Raw genomic sequence first — 20,245 nt, forward strand, 5'->3', positions numbered from 1 at the left:
TTATTGAGGCCATCAGAACCGTACCCAAGTATTCCAAGGTTTTGAAGGATTTGTGTACAAGGAAGGATAGGTTGATTGCCAATGAGATTACTCAGGTGGGCGAAAGTGCTACAGTTATGTTACTTAAGAAGATGCCTACAAAGTGTAAAGACCCTGGTGGCTTCACAGTTCCCGTTACCATTGGTAACCGACGATTTGAGAGGGCTTTTCTTGATTTGGGAGCTTCCATAAGTGTGATGTCAGCCGATGTTTATGATTCTTTGAATCTCGGACCTTTAAAAGAGGCAAAGATCACTATTCAATTGGCTAACAAGTCCAATATATATCCTAAGGGAGTCGTGGAGGACGTGTTAGTTCAAGTGAATCAGTTAATCTTCCGGTTGATTTCTATATTGTGGATATGCACAATGGAGATAATCATTCATCTACTTCGTTACTTCTTTGGAGACCGTTCATGAAAACTGAAAAGACGAAGATTGATGTTGATAATGGTGCACTCACTATGGAATTTGATAAGGAGATCATACGGTTCAATATTTTTGAGACCATGCGCTATCCTAGTGATGTTCACTCAGATTTCTCTATTGATGTTATTGGTTCGTTAGCACAACAAATGTTTGATTTGAACGGTGAAGATGAACTTGGAGTTGTGCTACACAATAGCATTGATTTGGATGTTCACGGGAAGCCGAACCTGGACGTTGACTTAGCCAAAGAGCTAGTGGAGATGTGTGGTGCTTTAACAGCATTACAAGAAGCAAAAACGGGCAATATTTCTTATATTTCTTTACCCATAACTAATGAGGTTCATTTACCTTCTATTGTGCATGCACCGAAACTAGAATTGAAGCCGCTTCCAAACCACCTGAAGTACGCTTACTTGGGTGATAAAGAGAACTTCCGGTGATTATTGCAAAGAACCTCACCCCAATACAAGAAGAACGTCTACTTAGGGTTCTGAAAGAGCACAAAACGACCATTGGTTGGACAATTGCTGATATCAAAGGCATTAGTCCATCCATGTGCATGCATAGAATCCTAATGGAAGATGATTTCAATCCAGTACGTGATGCTCAGCGTAGGCTTAACCCCCCAATGATGGAGGTCGTGAAGAAAGTGATACTCAAATTACTAAGTGTGGGGGTGATTTACCCAATTTCTGACAACAAATGGGTTAGCCCAGTTCAAGTGGTGCCTAAGAAAGCAGGTGTCACTGTTGTTAGAAATCATGATGATGAACTCGTTCCTACAAGAGTTCAAACAGGATGGAGAGTGTGCATAGACTACAGAAAGCTTAATGCCGCAACCCGAAAGGATCACTTTCCTTTGCCTTTCATTGATCAGATGTTAGAGAGGTTAGCGGGACACTCACATTATTGCTTTTTGGACGGTTATTCGGGCTACAATCAGATTGTTATTGCACCGGAGGATCAAGAGAATAGTACTTTCACTTGTCCTTTTGGTACGTTTGCCTATAGACGAATGTCGTTTGGTCTTTGCAATGCACCTGCCACTTTTCAGAGATGTATGGTCAGTATATTTTCTAACTACGTGGAACGCATCATTGAGGTATTTATGGATGATTTTAGTGTTTATGGTGATTCATTTGATATTTGTTTACAAAATATTGAACTTGTGCTTAAAAGATGGATAGACACTAATCTTGTTCTTAATTGGGAGAAATGCCACTTTATGGTAAACCATGGCATAGCACTTGGTCACATTGTGTCCTCTCGAGGGCTCGAAGTTGACAAAGCAAAGATAGACTTAATAGTAAACTTACAATATCCCACTTCGATGAGGGAAATTCATTCTTTCCTTGGTCATGCAGGTTTTTACAGGCGGTTTATCAAGGATTTCTCCAAAATCTCAATGACGATGTGAAAATTATTGCAAAAAGAGGTTGTTTTTTACTTCAATAAGGAGTGCAAGGATGCCTTTGATAGATTAAAAGAATTGTTGACCACTGCACCAATTATTAAGTCACCAGATTTGAGCTTGCCATTTGAATTAATGCGTGATGCAAGTTACTATGCAGTTGGAGCCGCTTTGGGTGAAAGAGTAGACAAGTTGTCTCATGTGATTTATTATGTATCTAGGACCCTAAACGATGCACAAGTCAACTATTCTACCACCGAGAAAGAATTTCTATCTATAGTGTTTGGACTAGAAAAATTTAGATCCTATTTGGTTGGTTCAAAAGTGGTTGTGTATTCTGATCACGCAACAGTTAGGTACCTACTAAAGAAGAAAGAAGCTAAGCCAAGACTTATACGGTGGATATTACTATTACAAGAATTTGATTACGAAATCAAGGATAAGAGATGTGTTGAAAATACTATCGCGGATCATCTTAATAGACTTGTTGTTTCTGAATAAGAACTCCCTTTACAAGATCGTTTTCCAGACGAACAACTTTTCTCAATTGAAGAATCAACACCTTGGTACGCGGATATAGTGAACTACTTGGTTACAAGACAAGTACCTAGTACGATGTCTAATTTTCAAAAGCTTAAGCTTAAGAAAATAGCCAAGCAGTATGTGTGGGATGAGCCCTACTTGTGGAAATACATTTCTGATCAAATCATCCACAGGTGCGTACCTAATTCTGAATTTCAATATATTCTTACTTTTTGTCATACTTATGCATGTGGTGGTCACTTTGGTTCTAAACGTACCGCTTTCAAAGTACTTGAAAGTGTATTTTATTGGCCTACCCTATTTGAAGATGCATATATTTTTTGCAAATCTTTTGATAGATGTCAAAGAACGGGCAATCTAGGTGCTCGAAATCAAATGTCACTCACACCAATTCTTGCTGTTGAAGTATTTGATGTGTGGGGAATTGATTTTATGGGTCTTTTTGTCAATTCTAATGGAAAATTCTATATACTTCTTGATGTGGATTATGTTTCGAAATGGGTGGAAGCTAAAGCCACCCCTACTAATGATTCTGAAGTTGTTTGTGAGTTTGTGAAGGAATATATTTTTTCTATACATGGTACACCAAGAGTGGTTATCAGTGATGGAGGCTCACATTTTCAGAAATCCTTTCATGCTCTACTCAAGAAGTACAATATAACACACAAGGTCGGTACGCCGTACCACCCACAAACTAGTGGGAAAGCTGAAATCTCGAACCGTGAGTTAAATCCATTCTTGAGAAAACCGTAAACACTACACGGAAAGATTGGAGTTATAGGCTTAATGATGCATTATGGGCATATATAACGGCGTACAAAACACCGATTGGTATGTCTCCATATAGGTTGGTTTATGGAAAAGCTTGTCATCTTCCGGTTGAACTTGAACACAAGGCATATTGGGTGATAAAGATGTTTAACATGGATTATGACAATGCGGGGAAACAAAGGAAGTTACAACTTAACAAGCTAGAAGAGATACATAATGATGCTTATGAGAGTTCTCGTATATACAAGGAAAAGACGAAACTTTTCCATGACAAGATGATTTCTCGGAAGAGTTTTGTTGTGGGTCAAAAAGTTCTTTTGTTTAACTCCCGTCTTAAATTATTTCCTGGTAATCTAAGGTCCCGATGGGGTGGACCGTTTGTTGTTACCAATGTTTTTCCTTATGGTGCAGTTGAGGTTACTAGTCTCACTACAGGGACAACTTTTAAAGTCAACGGCCATAGATTGAAGCCATATTATGAAAATTTTCGTACAAAGAATGTGGACGTAATTGAACTTCAGGATTTACTCCCTCTGGAGGAGTAGCATAATTGGAATGCCAAGTCGGGATGAGGATATTAAACTAAGCGCCACATGGGAGGTAACCCATCGGTTTTGTATCTCTATCCCTTTTGTTTTAAATTTTCTTATTTTTGCATGTCATATATTGCATTCCCATCTTATATTTTACAAGTCCTATATCTATAATGAAAGTTTTAACGAAACTATTCTCGTCAGAAAAATTCTGATTGTGCACTTGTCACGAAAATAGCTCTCGAGACTTCATACGGAGTCCGATTTGAGTGTCTGACCCCAACTTTTAAAGAGGACAGAGATACATTTATTTTTCAAAAATAAAATATGAATTCGGAGTCTGTTAAGTTGGAGCGATAGGCCTGGACATTTATGTTTCGGTATTTTTCCAGAATTTTTTCAGATTGCATGTCAGTCAGTCCGGAGGCCGTAAATGTCAGACCATATATAGAAACACTGTGCCCTTTTGACATGTCATAGAAAACACATAGGTGAACAACTTTTGTTTAGGATGTTTTTCCTAGTTCCCTACCCATTTGTACAGTTATTGAGTTTTTCAGGGCTGTTATGTCAGAAATCAGAATTTTCGGTTTTGAACATTGATGACAATGTTGAGTTTAAGTGTGGGGGAGTAGTTAAGCATGTTTGGTTTGCATAAAAAAAATACATAATAAATAATACTCTTTGATTTCTTGGATTCTTGAGACTTCATATTTTGGAGTTAATTATGAGCTATTTAGGATGACACTCTACACCTTTTTAAGGTCGAAACAGTTCTTACGGCTATAGATTGAGTTACACTTTATCGTTCTAAAATCTTTAAATATATATGTTCATAATTTAATGATAAACTAAGTTAAGGTAGTCGTTTGAAAGAGTCATCCTCGCAATTAATCATCACTGAATCACTTTGTTTTTATTTTTGTAGTTTTATGTTTCTCTAAAGTGATTGGGTCGGATCCTGATACTGCCGTGGATGTTGTCGCAAGGTAATCATTCGTTGAGTCTATAAAAGCCCCATAGAAAATTGTGTTACACTCATAAAGCATGAGCCGAAAAAAAACATATATATAAGGCTTTTCTTCATTTATCGACACTTGGATAGCAATACGTGTGAAACGTTGTCCCTGTCTCCGTCGCCTAAGCAAGCGTGGAATGCAGGATCCAAGGCAACTATCAGGTATTTACTGAAAATGAACATGCTCTTAGAGTATCTAATCATGTGGTCGATGAAACAAAAACCATATCATCATTATATAGCAAGTCAAAAAGACTATTGATGAGGTTCTTGACGCTTAGATAGCAGTATGTGTGAAACGTTGTCCCTGTCTCCGTCTCCTAAGCAAGCGTGGAACGCAGTATCCAAGGAAACTATCACATACTTGCTGAAAAGGAAACATGTGCTTAGAGTATCTAATCATGTGGTCAAGTTAAATGGGTGCTTCTCTCAACTATTGCGGTATAAATATGAATCCTTTGACGACATTCATACAAGTATTGTGGGTAACATCTTTCACTTTAGTCAACATTTGCACTTCACTTTTCTATTTTCATTTTTTTATCTATCCATGTGATTTCAGTATGCGAGTGTTGTGGCAAACGTTGCAACAAGTAAGATGACTATCTTAGTAGAGTTTTACAGTCAGGTTGAATGACACACGCAAGTAATTGCTTTGTGTGATGATTGAAATGTTTGTGGGATGTTTGCAGCTAAAGAACATATGCAAGCTAATTATTTGGCTTTCTACTTTGTGTCTATCCTTAGTGGTTCTTCCAAGGCGAGATATTGGAGTAGGTTTTGTGGGTATATCTCTTGTAAGCCCTCACGAGACTATAACTCGTCCATTAGGGACACCTAGGGGTTTAAAGGCCTGTTATTCATGCTAAGAGTAACCATATCCTCGCGACATGGAGTTGTTGTATTTAGGATTAGTTTTATTTAGTTTGCTCGAGGACTAGCAAAATCTAAGTGTGGGGGTATTTGATAAGTGCATAATTCATATGATTTTAGTGTCCATTCCATACTTGTTTAAGCTATTATTCTTGCATATTTTCGTATTATTACTCTTGTTTTCTCTTATTTGCCTCCAATAGATGAATCATCCAAAAAGGAGCTAAAAATTTCTGAAAATATCTAGGAAGAGAAGTATTCCAAGCATTCAAGTGCCCAAAGTCCAAGAGAAGTGGAAGAAGTGCGACGAAAAGGAGCAAAACGCTCAAAATCAAGACTCAGGCCAAAGACCGATATTAACTCATTCAAATTAAGGATTTTTCATCACCATATTGAAGATAATTTAAAGATAAAAATAATGCAAAAAGAATGAGTTCATTCCGAGTTCGGACGAAGAAGTTGTGGCCAAAACGAGTTTTTATTGAATACAGAAGACACTAGGGTACGCGTACGGGTACGCATACCCTAGTTCCGAAAATTTCTGATGGAATTTGAGGTACGCGTATGGGTACGCATACCTAGCAAGTAGGAAAACGTGTATAAACTCCTTAGAAGGCCTAAGGGCACGTTTGGGAACGTTATTTCGTTATTTTGGGTTGGGTTCTTGAACCGAACTAAATACGTGAAGACCAAGCAATGAAAACGTATAAAAAGGTGGTAGGTTATGTAAAATGATATCATTAGGTCACGAAATTATAATCTTTGGAGAGGAGAAACAACACACTGAGTGATTCTCAATCGTAACGATATCTCTAAACTTTTCTTATATATCATGGATGCTTCTACATCCATGAGTAGCTAAACAACTATTGATTGAGGATGAATTCTAAGTTGTAAACTTGATTTGATTTAATATATGAATCTATTTTGATTTCTTCATATGATTATCGTTTGTTTCTACTATGAATAGATATTATGATTGACTGATTGATTGATTGTTCTAGGTGGCCAACTAAATCAGTTTATTGATTAATCTAAAGCTAGTAAAGGGTTAGGATATCCGTGTAATTGTTGAATAACCCCTACACAAGTAGAAAACGTGAAACCTTGCAGAGGGATTCTGTGGAGCGATCATGTGTAAAAACAACACTAGAAAGTGGACCTTGCGCTAAGATTCTAACTACTAGGATTAACCTAAGTCACAAAACATAAAGTATTCGACAAGCTACACCTTAAGTGCGCTACTACTTGGTGGTTTGGACGAATAGAATCTGGTATTCGAGCGCTTCGGTACCCAGTGACCAAAGGACTTTAGAGAATAGCACTGCTCTAGCTGCTTTTCTGCGGTTGGTGATAATCTTTGATTAATGACGAATAGATAAATATATTAACTCATTGACAGTTTATATACGAAGAAGGATTCCTCGATCATATCTCTCTCTATTGATTACAATACAATTTTATTTGCTTTGATTATTTATTTTGTTCACAATCTAAAACAAAACCCCCCTTTGTGACACTTTGACAACTAAAACTGCTCTTCGTGGGGACGATCCTTACTTCCATTATATTACCAGTTAATTGTGTGGAAATAAGATTATTAATTTGTTGAGCCTACGACGCCCATCAGGTTTACCCCTTTAGGGAGAAACCAGGAAACGGTGTAAACATGATATGCGAGCGCTTCGGTATCAGATTACACAAGGAACTTTGGAGATAGCTAAGCATACCTGTTATTCTATGGTTGGTGATAACTGATTCTTACGGAAGGCAAACGAGTATTCTATGAGAGTCAACGTTTGGTAACTTCCTAATCATGTTTTCATCTTATTATTTATTATTCTTTTTGTTTATTATAATCAAACCAATTCCCCTTTTTTAGTATTTTTTATTGTTTAGCTATTCCAAATAATATATTAATTACACAGCTCTCTGTGGGAACGATCCTTACTACCGCTATATTACTAGTTAATTAGTGGGAAATATCTTGATTAATTTGTTGCACTTACGACACGCATCATAACTCGGTTTGACCGATCACATAGTATCCTTGGAAGTTTGGTAGAACCAATTCTAAACTTGTTTGGAAGTGTGGTAGAACCGATTCCAAGATGCAAATCCACGTAGATACGGAATAAGGATTTGCAGTGAAAAGATGTCAACATACTTTGAGAACGTGGAGTAACTCTTATCATTTATTGTTCAAAGATATTCCTTGGTACCCAAGGTGATCCTGTGCCGAAATAAATTAAGAATCTTTTAATTGGGGTTTTTGGTTTTATATGCTTTAATTACTAGCAATTAATGCATAGCTCTAGAGAATAAATATTAGTAATGTCATTTACTAATTGGAGATTTTCTATGAGAGATTTTGGAGAATATTGGACCAACATTTATTGGATTTAGGAAAACCTAATTTGGGCATTCATTGCATATATTGAGAATATTTTCGGTCTTGGAAATTCCTTGGTGTCCAAACATCCCTGGTCTACAAATACCTAAGTTTGCATTTCTAGCAAACTATCCTAAGAGCCAGGCAAACTTCATTTCTTGTTGTTTCTGGTGGAGCCGTCTATTCGGAGAGGAAAGTATCCTAATTAGGTGAAATCTCTTACGACCACTCGTTTAAAGACTTCTGTGGGATCAAGAAGCTCTACGAGTACCGTTGGTGGGAAACTAGATAATTGCAGTGTTATTAGTTTTCGATTTGATTTGATTTGATTGACTAGCGTTTGTTGAAACTTTGATTGCACCTAGTTTGTTTATTCTTGAGAATCTTTTCTTCTGATATTAGATTCAATACTGGATCAAAGTATCGACGAGATCTTTAGAACTATTATTAGATCTAAAGAAATCTTGTGATAATCTATTGTTAACAGACTTTGTTCAGTGTGTGATTGATCACAATAGGATTTAAGTGTTGTTGTGCAGATATTTGAAGGCAGTAGAAGATTTGAAGACGAAGAATAATTCTTATTAGTTTTCGTATCTTATGGATTTAGTGCACAAACCTTCATCGGTTGGGATCCAACTAGAATCAGTTTATCCTTGATAGATTTGATTGATTAGTTGCGTGAGATCGGCATTCTCTATATTTGTCTTTGAGATCTATATCGATTGAGTGCAAACCTATACTTGACTATTTCGGTAGTTATTGGATTGATTGATCTAACCAGACAAAGGAGTTTATTAGATTAAACATAAGAGCCTTTGTCAACGACTCATCTTATCTTTAGAAATATTGATTAGAGTGGTTACTAAACAGATACTTCCTTGCTTTTTGGAATACGATCCAATGGACTTGCTATTCACGTGCGCGACTCTAAAAGTCGAAGGCGCAGGGATACTGAGGAAACTAAGTAGCTAGGGATAGTCTGCTTAGTCTCAACTATACGAAGTTGGTATTTGATTTTGTATTGCGGCTTAAGTCTGAGAGTATTCAAAACTGGACTAGGTCCCAGGTGTTTTCTGCATTTGCAGTTTCCTCGTTAACAAAATCTTGTTGTGTCTTTTACTTTGTTTTCCGCATTATAATTATTATAGAGTTTCGGTTTTTTGAACCTATTATCAAGTACACACTTTGTTGTCCTATCGCCTCGGTCTTTTATCCATAGTCAATCACACAAGTGATCTTGTTGTTGTATTGTCTCGATCTCGTATCCATAGACGATCACACGAAGTGTGAACCGAATTGTCGTATTGTATCGACTTTGTCCATAGACGATCTCATTCGTTAGAGGACTTATAGGTTGAAATAAAAAGATTTTGATGCATTTGGGTACCCCCGTCTTTTCAATATCTCTCTAATAATCAATATGAAACATTCCCGAATAACATCAATGACACATATCCAGGTTATTTTTAAATGATTAAATCTTGAATCATAATTAGGTCATAAAAAATAAATTGTTCTTAACCAAATTCATCAAGTATGAACAAATGTTCTTAAGCTTAGCATATTTCTAGAACAATATTCAAGATAAACTTGAATCGAAATTTTTGTTATGCATGTACTGTCTAATTTAGTCATGCGACAGTGTCTCATTAGATAGAAAGGTGAAAATTTGAGAAATAGGTGGTTCACTCTTCACTTATCTTTTGTTAAGGAAGTTTTCCAGAGCTCTTGTTGATCTTCGCCTTCAAACGGTAGAACGCAGTGATATCCGATACTCAACTACACACTTCTATCCTAATCCGAGACTTGACTAAATGTAGACTAGAAATCAAGATATAGTTTTGACAACTAAATTTGACAACAAGATTGAGATAGCAACACTTGTGTGTTCAACCGAGCAATGCTCTTACAAATTTAATGTTTTAAGACTTATGGTTTTGATAATTATGTTTATAGTACAATTATGGTATGCAATGGATTTTGTGGTACAATTGGTTTTTAATCATGACTCGGTTTTTTTTTTTTGTAAACACGAGCATAGAATCAGTTTATGTAGGTATTATTTATGATATGATTCTGTAAGTCTTAGAGAAGTCAGTTTCCTGTATCTTTTTTATGCACAATCGGATTAAGTATGCGATAATATGAACCGATTACGGTCGGTGGAAACTTCAAAATTTGTTGTTAATTTTCAAATTCATGATCGGTCATAGTGGCACATATGCCGATTCCTTTTGGCATCAGTATGGATTCGGTTTTTATGCACGATTGTGCTGGATTATTTCACTTTTTTCGGAAAAAATAGTCGGTGAGGTCTTTCTCTATATAAAGAGGCCTCATACCCAGACCCAATTTGTCCCATACTTTCTCATTATATTCCTTCATACTCCATATACATTGCAACTACTCATTTCATACCTCTATATACAAGCATGGCATCATTTGATTTTGCTGAATATTTGGCCATAGTCAAAACATGGTACAATCAAACCCGACGTGAAGATGTCTTATCCAAAAGGGTTACACCTGAAATCTTTTGGGTCAGGGTGTATCTCAAATTTGTGGTAGATTCTGAAAATACAAGGGGAAGAACTTGGCGACAAATGTTCTAAAGGTTCCAACTTATCCAAAAACGGATTACTAATTACGTAGGCATACAAGAGATGATATTTTCAGTAACCATTCAGGCTTGTCGATCCAAGAATTATTAAAATATTTACCAATTTCTATTGCATGAGCTCGGTTGTTTGGTCTTCCACTTGAACACTAAAAAATTAAGTTTGTGTTTTTTTTTTTTTGTGCAGGAGGAAGTCACAAGACACTACTTGGAGGAAAAAGGTGAAGAATTCATATTTTTTTGAAAGCTATGAATTCATGAAGTCCAAAATTTTGGAGTTCAACCCGGACCATATGTCATTCAGTGTACCGGGATTCGATTCTTCCAATGAAGATTGATAGTTTTAGAAGTTTTTTTGTAGATTTTATGGGTAGATCTCTATGTAATCTGGCTTTAGAAAATATCTAATGTTAGTTTAGCACTTAACTAATATAGTTTTTCTAGAGATATGTTTTGATTAATGGAAAATCAAAAACATATAATTCGAAAATCTTAATCAAAAGATTTTCCAATATTTAGGTTTGGGTCATCTCGAGTATCAAGGAATATCTTTGAACAATCAATGATAAGAATTATGTACATGTTCAAATGATGTCGACATCTAGAACTTTACTATCTAACAAACCCTAATTCCAAACTCACACAAAACCCTAAAGTAATATGTGAATATTGAAAATTGGTTTTGCTCTTGGGACCAGTTCTACCATGACTCCCAACATAGGATATGATCGGTTCTACCAAGTCTCCCAATATAGATAGGGATCGGTTCTACCATGACTCCCAGCAAAATCTAGGATTGGTTCTACCATGACTCCCAATATAGATAAGGATTGGTTCTACTAACATTCCTAACAAAATCTAGGATCAGTTCCACTATGTATCCCAAAATAGGTAGGGATCGGTTCTACTTAACTCTCAATATAAGTTAAGTTCGGTTCTACCTGATCTCGTTCGAATTTGGTCATCCAATATATCTTCATAGAAAACAGGATCAAAACACCTATTGATTTTCTTTCGATTGCGAAACAAGTTCGTACATTTACTTCCTTAAAACAATGTAATAAAACATAGTTTCCTACGATGAAACCACACATATATCCGATACACAATCAAGTAACAAGTTACATAAATTATGTCGATTGTCGCATTTACGAAGTTCAAAAGATAAACGTTATACTTTGTAATTCAATATACTTCCTTGACACTTTGATCATACTAATATGACCAAGTCTAATACTAGATTGTCATATATGTAACCTCACATGTTATGTTTTCAATCTTAAACGACTTCAAAGAAACGATAGGAATGGAGACAAGTCAAGTCAGTATTACTAACCTCAAGTGGAAGGATGATGTCTTCGTTGTAGTCGATACGTCTTCACGTTCTTCAGAGTAATACTTGTATGTCTCAACATTCGTAGACTTTCTAGTCTAACCTAAACAAAGTTGTTTCTTGTAATCTTAATCAAACGACTCTAATTGACAACTAACCTTGACATACCAACGCTTGTTGGGTTCAACCGAACAATGCTCTGACATTACCTACAAGATCTTTAAACTTTCTATAGAATGAGTTGTGAACATTTACTTCATTTATACGAAAGAATTACCCGTGCCGTACCGGCACGAGCTATTTCACACCGTTATACTCTGGGGAGATTTGCAGTCAGATCACGTCTGGCTTCTTCTTGATGTTATCCTCTGGGTTTTATCTGCCAAGTCACACAGTTCTGCAATTGATCGAATCCCTTTTGGCAACGTCTAGCTTAGGGGATTTTTTAGGGCATTGCATGAAGGTCTGTAAGACCGGCAACTGATTGATAATTTAAGTTGCACCAGTATAATGACTTGTTTTGTTAATAACGTAATAAATTGAAATGGACAAACTGATAACATAAATGATAACGTAATGGAACTCTCCTTTGGCGGTATCGCAACCACCAAACTCAAAGAATTTGATACAATGAAGTTTTATATCGCTTAAGGACCCCCGTCGTTTCTAATACACTGAGAACTGCGTCACAGAACAGGAACGCTGATGACTGAGGATATAAAATGAATAATTTTATTTTTTTTACGCAAATTGATAAAATGTAACTATATTTTGAGCAACACATCAATGGCTTTCCATTGGGTTGAAAGCATCTCATCATTATAGACAGGGTTGGAAGATTATAAATTCGTCTACGCCTTAACGATATTATCATTAATCTACACAAAAATGCTTCGTGGCAATTCAAGCATAGCATCTCAGCTTCCATAAATTCACATTCAGCACATATTTCAACTTCCCAACCACTTCAATCATTTTTTCATAATTCAATTCATTAAATTTATTTACGCTACGGCGACAAAATTACCACCCATAAAAGAAAAGCAATAAATTAGTGAACATTAGCGGTTTAACGATCTAAAAACTAAAAATTATAGATTCTTTATTACCGGTATGTACATCTGTAAAGGAGTATATGAAAATTACATATGGGAAAAAATTCAAAAAGAAAATCTAAGACCGATAGTAATTGATACAAAGAGAGAGCATATGCTTAAAAAAAAAATTTGAAGGGGCATATGCTTTAATCAAACATTTGTATCAATAATGGAAAAAACAATCTCAGCACCAATGGTTTGTATCAATACAGTTGATTAACAATGGCATACGAATTTTATTATAGGGTTTATACATTTTATATCAAAGATAAGGATATAGAGTTGAGGTGCAAGATAAGGAGAAGAAGATGAACCTTGCTATTTCTTTTTCAACCATCAGCAAGGCAACCTGTCGCTTTGAAGCTTTGAATCTCTTCACCCATACATTTTACTCCCTTGACGAAAGTGTTATTGTAAAGATAATTAGATCCTGAAATTAATCCAAAAACAAACAAACATTAGGCTGCAAGAAGAAACACTAACGATAGATCTTTCTGGAAAACTGATGGTATACATCGCCAACACCTTACTGGTGATTTGCAATTAACCATATCCTTGTCCCAGTATTCGCACACACGAAGCCCTCCCCAATATATCAACCCACTCTATTTTTCATGATTATAATTTTACCGCCATTATCTACCTAACTCGTTACAGGCTCCTCACCTTCCAACCTTCAAAATAATAGTTAATGACCTGCAATATAGTGGAGTTTCGGGTTGCGCGTCATGGCTGTAAACTTAAAAGATTTATCAACAACACAGGTCTACAATTTAACCATTTTTAATGGAACTTACAATCCAAAAAAGGATATATAGAACTATAATTTCACGCACAGGGTAGGACATGTTTCACCAACTATTAGTTTCAAGTTTGTTTCAGCTTCAAAACTGAACTGGGGTTAAAGAGCCAATAAATGAAAAAAATATTAAAGAAACTGCATAAATAGTGAACAGAGACTAACATCAAACTGCCTCGGGCTGCAAAGATATGAGCGACTAATTCCACTGAGAGCAACATTCCAGCTTTATAGGCTCTAGTATACGCAAGGTTTTCTAAGACACTTTTGCCAACAATTAAGAACTAACCTGCAACCATTGACTATTATGTAAAGCCAAAATTTTCCAAACTTGCTTCATCATATATATACTACCTACAATATGTAAGAGTCCTACGTCCTGAAGTTCCCTTAGCGTCAATGTACATTGATTTAACTCACTTTTATGTTAACATTTACCGCGATAGCCTTTTGAGAAAAATGTAATGCATCTATGTTATTCTAAGCACGATCAAAATCCTTAAGACAATTACTACAAAGCAATCTCATATCGTTTTTTATACAAAGTTGCATTGAATCGATGACATGTTACACTTGAGCCGGCATTTATCAAATTCATGGTCATCCTAACATGAAATAGGCACAACGTATAGCAAATGCGCCTGTATTCTGACATTTCCACACTTACAGTCATACATAGTAGCGAATTCAATATTCCAGTGATAAAGTAGAAACAAAATTATTCACTCAAACTCCAGGTGGTTTCACTAACGATGCTCAATTGAAAATCAACTATATTTAAACAGTTTTGATTCAACAGAGATCATAAGCATTAGATTATCTCCATTTGTTTCTCAGTAGAGGTTTAGACAGTGAGAAAATCCCATTAATAAATCACCAAAAACTCATGGCTTTTCCTAATGTATATACCAAATTAAATAGGATAGTTAGCAGAGCTGAAATTTAGATTCATGGGTTACGAACTTTCCTTTAACTTCAATTGTTGGATTCATGAGTTAGTCTTGGCATGAGCACAACTGAAATTTGGTCTCCTCATGGAATCAATTGTTTAGATCAGTAGTATATTTGAGCCCCTCATGGGGGTATTTTAACACTAAACTTGAAACAGAATCGACTAAATATAGTGAAGCAAACTAAACGGAAGTATGAATACCTCCTCGTCAACGATAACCTCTTCCCATTTCCTTGTCATTCGAACTGTGACGACATTTGACTTTCCTTCTTCCGCTAATCGCAAGCACTTGAAGTTGTCCTGTGTGGCTGAGAAGCCTAACTTTGGTGGGTTGTAATTGACCTGTGCTGCCATTTTGATGTCAATTTACCAACCTATGCCAACGAAAAACACGTTCTTGCATAATGACAATATAAAAGTAACATTAGGTAAAGCATATCCAAAAATAACAAACATCCAAACTGAGAAGTTGGTTTTCGGCTGAAATCATGAGAATCAAACTGGAATATCATACCTAATTCGATTAGGAATCCTGACCCCACAAACTTCATCAGCAACAAACCTAATTATTAAAAAAAATTAATATGAAAAAAACAACAGGAAAGGAAAAAAAACAATTTTACCATGTTCAGAACATACTTTTGCTAGCTTATGTTCAGTATTTGTTTAACCAAATCAAACAAATCAAAAACACAAAGAAATTGATAGGGGAAAAATTTCCATCAAACCATATTAATCGAACATTATCCGGTCAAGCCAGCAAAAATTTATGGATTACTGAAGATTAGCTACAAAGCAAACACTATCAGATTAAGAAATTAAAAAACAACATGGTTTATTGATAGAACTAAAACTTCAACATCAACATTAGGTTTGCAACTCAGTAGTGAAAAATCGAATGATGCAAAGCTGAAATTCTAAAAATCGAAAAATCTACTCATGCAAAGAAGAAATTCTCAATTATTTTGGGGAAAAGACTGAAAGTGCAGAGAGGAGGAACATACGTGTTGAAGGGGTTGAATTGATACTCCATTCAAACTGGATCAGACAATTTGAAGTGAAAAATTAATAGAAAGCTGTCATTTTTTAAGAGTTTAATTGCAAAAATTTAAGATGAGAAATTGATAACAGAAATCGGAAAGATGAATATCAGAAGGCCATGGATTTGTGATTTTTTTTCTCCTTAAATTCTCCTGGTGGTGTAGAGTAATCTTGAAATTGATGGGTTTCGGTTGGGGTTCTTTACTAGGGATGGTCATGGGGCGGGAATGGGGCGGGGATCTTGTATCCCGGTCACTGCCCCGTTCAAAAAAAAAAAACCACACACTCCCCATTACCTGCCTGATCTGGGACGGGGAGGGTTTTTTTACGGGTTACCCATAACATTAAGCTCAAATATGATGAGTTAATTTAATAATCAATACCTAAGTTCAACCAATAATAATAATAATAATAATAATTTAAAATTTCAAACTCATAAATTCATCGTAAAACAAGCAAAGAAAAACAAATTGGTCTATAAACGAGCATCACTCATTTTAGTTCTTAATTATTTCTTATCAAGTATCTTCCTCCATGTTGATCACCTCATCGTCTGTTTCAGTTTCTTCCCAAAATGTTTCACCATCGAATTTTGATCCACCTAGCCAAAATAAGAAAGTGTATCATATAACCATAATGATGTATTAAATGTAAAAAAAACATTTCAATAAAAAGAGAATTTCATTACCATTCAGCATATCCCATAGCCAGTCTTGAGCGCACATCAAATCTTCCAACGTTTTTGGACGAAGTCTATTACGTTGGACACTCACAAATCTACCTCCGGTACTAAAAGCTGATTCGGAAGCTACTGTTGAAACTGGAATCGCTAAAATATCTCTAGACATACACTGCAAGACTGGATATTTAATCCCATTTGTCTTCCACCATGCTAGTATGTCAAAATTACCAATCCTAGGTAAAAGATCTTCTTCTAAGTAATTGGTTAATTCTGACTTAACAGTACTAGTAGGAGCAGTATTAGAGACAAACATATCAAACTTTTCCAAAGGATCTACGTCATCGTTAAAACCATGCATCTCTGAAGTGAAAGACAAATCATTTTGGTTAACAGATGTTTCAGCAAATTTTACTTTCAGTTCATACTCCGTCGCCAAATCAACGCATAAATCGCGTACTCGATCAATTTCGATTTTTGAAAAAGCTTGACCATAAATTTATGGAAAATAAAACTCAATCAATTTCATCTTAAACCTTGGATCTAACATAATTGCTACGGTCATTACTCCATTGATCACAAACCAATACTCTTCAAACTTCTCTATCATTTCATATGTCATTTCCTTAATCACACCAACTTTAGATTTTTTCTACTCATTTAATGACAATCTAATATCACAAAAACTTGGAAAGAAAAGGTTGGTGGTAGGATATTTTACTCCGGAAAACTTCTCTGTGAAGGTATAAAATATCTTAAGTTTGTCGCACATTTCCTTTGCCAACAACTAATCTTCATCATCTGGCAAACAATCATACTGTGGCTCACGTTGCTTTAGTCGAGCAAAAACCTTCTGATACTTAATAACAGTATTAAGCATCAGGTATGTTGAGTTCCATCTTGTCTCACAATCAAGAACTAACTTATTTATACTCGAAATATTTAGTTGACGGGCGGCCTCTTCAAATTTCTCAACTCGTTTTGGTGTTGCTTTCCAGTAAGCAACACTATTACGAATCAATTCGATTGCTCCTTTGATCCCCTCTAATCCTTTCTTGACTATAAGAGCTAATATGTGTGCACAACAATGCATATGAAAAATATCTCCACCCGACAGTAAGTTACTTGATAATTTTTCTAGGAGAAGTTGGATCATAAGATCATTAGTGTAACAATTATCATCAGTAAGAGTGGATACTTTACCATCGATATTCCAGTCTAGCAGACACTCCATCAATGCGGCTGACAGGACTTCAGCCGTGTGCGGACATGGCACATACATAAACCTAATACAAAATAAAATTTAGATGGTTGATTAGACCGTACTACGTAGCAACTAGTAATTAATCAGTAACAAAATTAATGGTAGTGATTTTTCATTTATGACATGCATATCCAATGCCTGAAATCATTAAATGAATACACATACCTGATAATTCGGCTTTGCAAGATCAACGATTCATCGATGAAATGAGCCGTAATAACCATGTATCCTTTCTTTTGCTTACTAGTCCACATATCAGTAGTCAACGCAATTTTACCTTGATGTTTTTGTAGCACCTCCATTGTTTTAGTTTTTTCTTCATCATAGATTTTAAGGATATCCCTTTTAACTGTGCTTCGAGATACCACCTTAAACAACGGTTGAAGCGCATTTGAATATCGTCTAAATCCGGCATGTTCAACGATGGAAAGCGGATACTCGTGTATGGTTATCATATAAGCAAGTTCCTTCCTAGCGAACGATTGATCAAAACTGTACGTGTTAAGCTGACTTCTTCCGTCACTTTTTTTACTCGGAGTGATTATTGATTGTCTTATGTCTTGCTGTTTACATCGAGGACATCTTTTCATGTGTGCGTGTAGATGCTTAGTCCCATTTGTGTTTTTTCCTCCTAATGGTTTATGACAATATTTGCAAACTGCTTTGTCTTCCCCTTTTATCTTTTTCTTTTCAAAGTGGTTCCACACTATGGATCTTTTCTTCCCTGAAACTATAGCAATTTCACCTTCGGCATTATCACAATCACCTGTAATGTTTGCCTCCACAGTTTCACCATGGTCATCATCCATTGGAGAACTTGGAATTGTCTCGACATGGTGTTCAGAGTGTTCGGATTCACCTCGTGTGGATATAGTTGTCATTTTGGGATCACTGTGTAATATATACATAAAGTAATATAAAATATATAATAAAGAAAGCTTAAATAATATAATATAATCAATACAAAAATTAAATAATATAATATAATATAATTTTTTAGTTTAAATATAATATAAATAATTAATGATATCTTATACTTTTACGTTTTCTTTTATAATATAATATAATATAATTTTTTAATTTAATATAATATAAATAATTAATGATATCTTATACTTTTAACTTTTCTTTTATAATATAATATAATTTCTTAGTTTAAATATAATATAAATAATTAATGATATCTTATACTTTTACCTTTTCTTTTCTTTTATAATATAATATAATATCTTAGTTTAAATATAATATTAATAATTAATAAAAATATAAAATCCTAAAATGGGAACGTACGGGGCGGTATGGGGCGGGGACCTAGAATCCCATCTCCGCCCCATCCCGCTTCACTAATTTCGGGTATTACTCATACCCAACCCCAAACTCGTTTGTACGGGTAAAACCCTATCCAATAGGGACGGGTATCCACAGGGATGGGTTTGGGTGGGGCAAATGGCCATCCCTGTTCTTTACCCGTTACTGATCGGAAGAGTGGGGAGGGAGAAAAGGAAGGAAACATAAACGTGGAAAAGTATTGTATTTATAACGCCCACATGGCACATGAAAATGGATTGACGTTGGATCAAATCTAGAAAACTACGCTGGGAGGGGAGGGAGAGATCACGACTCCTAGTTGACACCAAAGGATGTATCTTGGCCGTCGGGTGACACAACAAACACTACTGTTGTATAAGCATTGATACTCTATTCAAAGAATTATAAAACATAACAATATCCAAAGTAAAAGTAATGAGAGAGTGTGTGACGGAACAGAGAATCTGGATTTCCAAGGAACCGGGTTTCGGCCCGCTTGACAAGTTCCGACTCCCAGATACGCCACTCAAGAAACCAGACTTTCAAATTTTTGGAACTAATTCGCATTTAACCTGCAAAATGTTCATTGAATTATCCCAAGAACAACAGACCTGAGATCCTGCTAAACGAAAATCTTATTGGTCTCAAGTTTGGAATTCTATTAGCATATGTCCCATACCATAATACTCATAAAATTCCACGAGGGATCCAATTTCCAAAAAAAAATGAAATATAAGAGTCGAAACTGTGACGGACCAGAGAATCTGGACTTCCAAGAAACCGGGTTTCGGCCCGCTTGACAAGGACTCCCTGATACGCCACTCAAGAAACCAGACTTTCAAATTTTTAGAACCAATTCGCATTTAACCTGCAAAATGTTCATTGAATTATCCCAAGAACAACAGACTTGAGATCCTGCTAAACAAAAATCTTATTCGTCTCAAGTTTGGAATTCTATAAGCATATGTCCCATACCATAATACTCATAAAATTCCACGAGGGATCCAATTTCCAAAAAAAATAAAATATAAGAGTCGGCCAATTTGCCTAAAATAAAATTTGGCCAGTTGCCAACCCAATAACTTATACGGCCAGTTGCCAAAATTAGCACGGCCCAATTGCCCAAAATAACAGACGGCCAGTT

General features: G+C 35.7%; 1 protein-coding gene and 1 long non-coding RNA gene across 5 annotated transcripts; both read right to left on the reverse strand.

Moving 5' to 3' along the window:
- Positions 1 to 13,035: 13,035 nt before the first annotated feature.
- LOC113308898 lies at positions 13,036 to 16,047 on the reverse strand. Of its 4 annotated transcripts, XR_003340172.1 has the most exons (6): positions 15,814 to 16,047; positions 15,324 to 15,371; positions 15,011 to 15,205; positions 14,023 to 14,146; positions 13,584 to 13,754; positions 13,036 to 13,488 (listed from the first exon to the last, which is right to left on the reverse strand). It is a non-coding gene; the product is annotated as an uncharacterized LOC113308898 (long non-coding RNA). The 4 variants fall into 4 exon arrangements; XR_003340173.1 differs by lacking the exon at positions 14,023 to 14,146; XR_003340170.1 differs by lacking the exon at positions 13,584 to 13,754.
- A 1,269-nt stretch (positions 16,048 to 17,316) lies between these two features.
- LOC113354717 (zinc finger BED domain-containing protein RICESLEEPER 2-like) lies at positions 17,317 to 18,674 on the reverse strand. Its single transcript, XM_026597873.1, has 2 exons — positions 17,959 to 18,674; positions 17,317 to 17,815 (listed from the first exon to the last, which is right to left on the reverse strand). The coding sequence occupies exons 1-2, from the start codon at positions 18,672 to 18,674 to the stop codon at positions 17,317 to 17,319; spliced, it is 1,215 nt and encodes a 404-aa protein (XP_026453658.1).
- Between the last annotated feature and the right edge of the window lie 1,571 nt (positions 18,675 to 20,245).

This window comes from Papaver somniferum, chromosome 1, assembly GCF_003573695.1.
Source record: "Papaver somniferum cultivar HN1 chromosome 1, ASM357369v1, whole genome shotgun sequence".
Lineage (NCBI taxonomy): Eukaryota > Viridiplantae > Streptophyta > Magnoliopsida > Ranunculales > Papaveraceae > Papaver > Papaver somniferum.

What these genes read in the sequence shown, in the direction of transcription:
- LOC113354717 (XM_026597873.1), bottom strand. Translation starts at nt 18,674, where the DNA reads ATGACAACTATATCCACACGAGGTGAATCCGAACACTCTGAACACCAT. An exon ending in TTGCAAAGCCGAATTATCAG is followed by an intron (nt 17,816 to 17,958) that starts GTATGTGTATTC and finishes ATTTTGTATTAG; the next exon opens with GTTTATGTATGTGCCATGTC.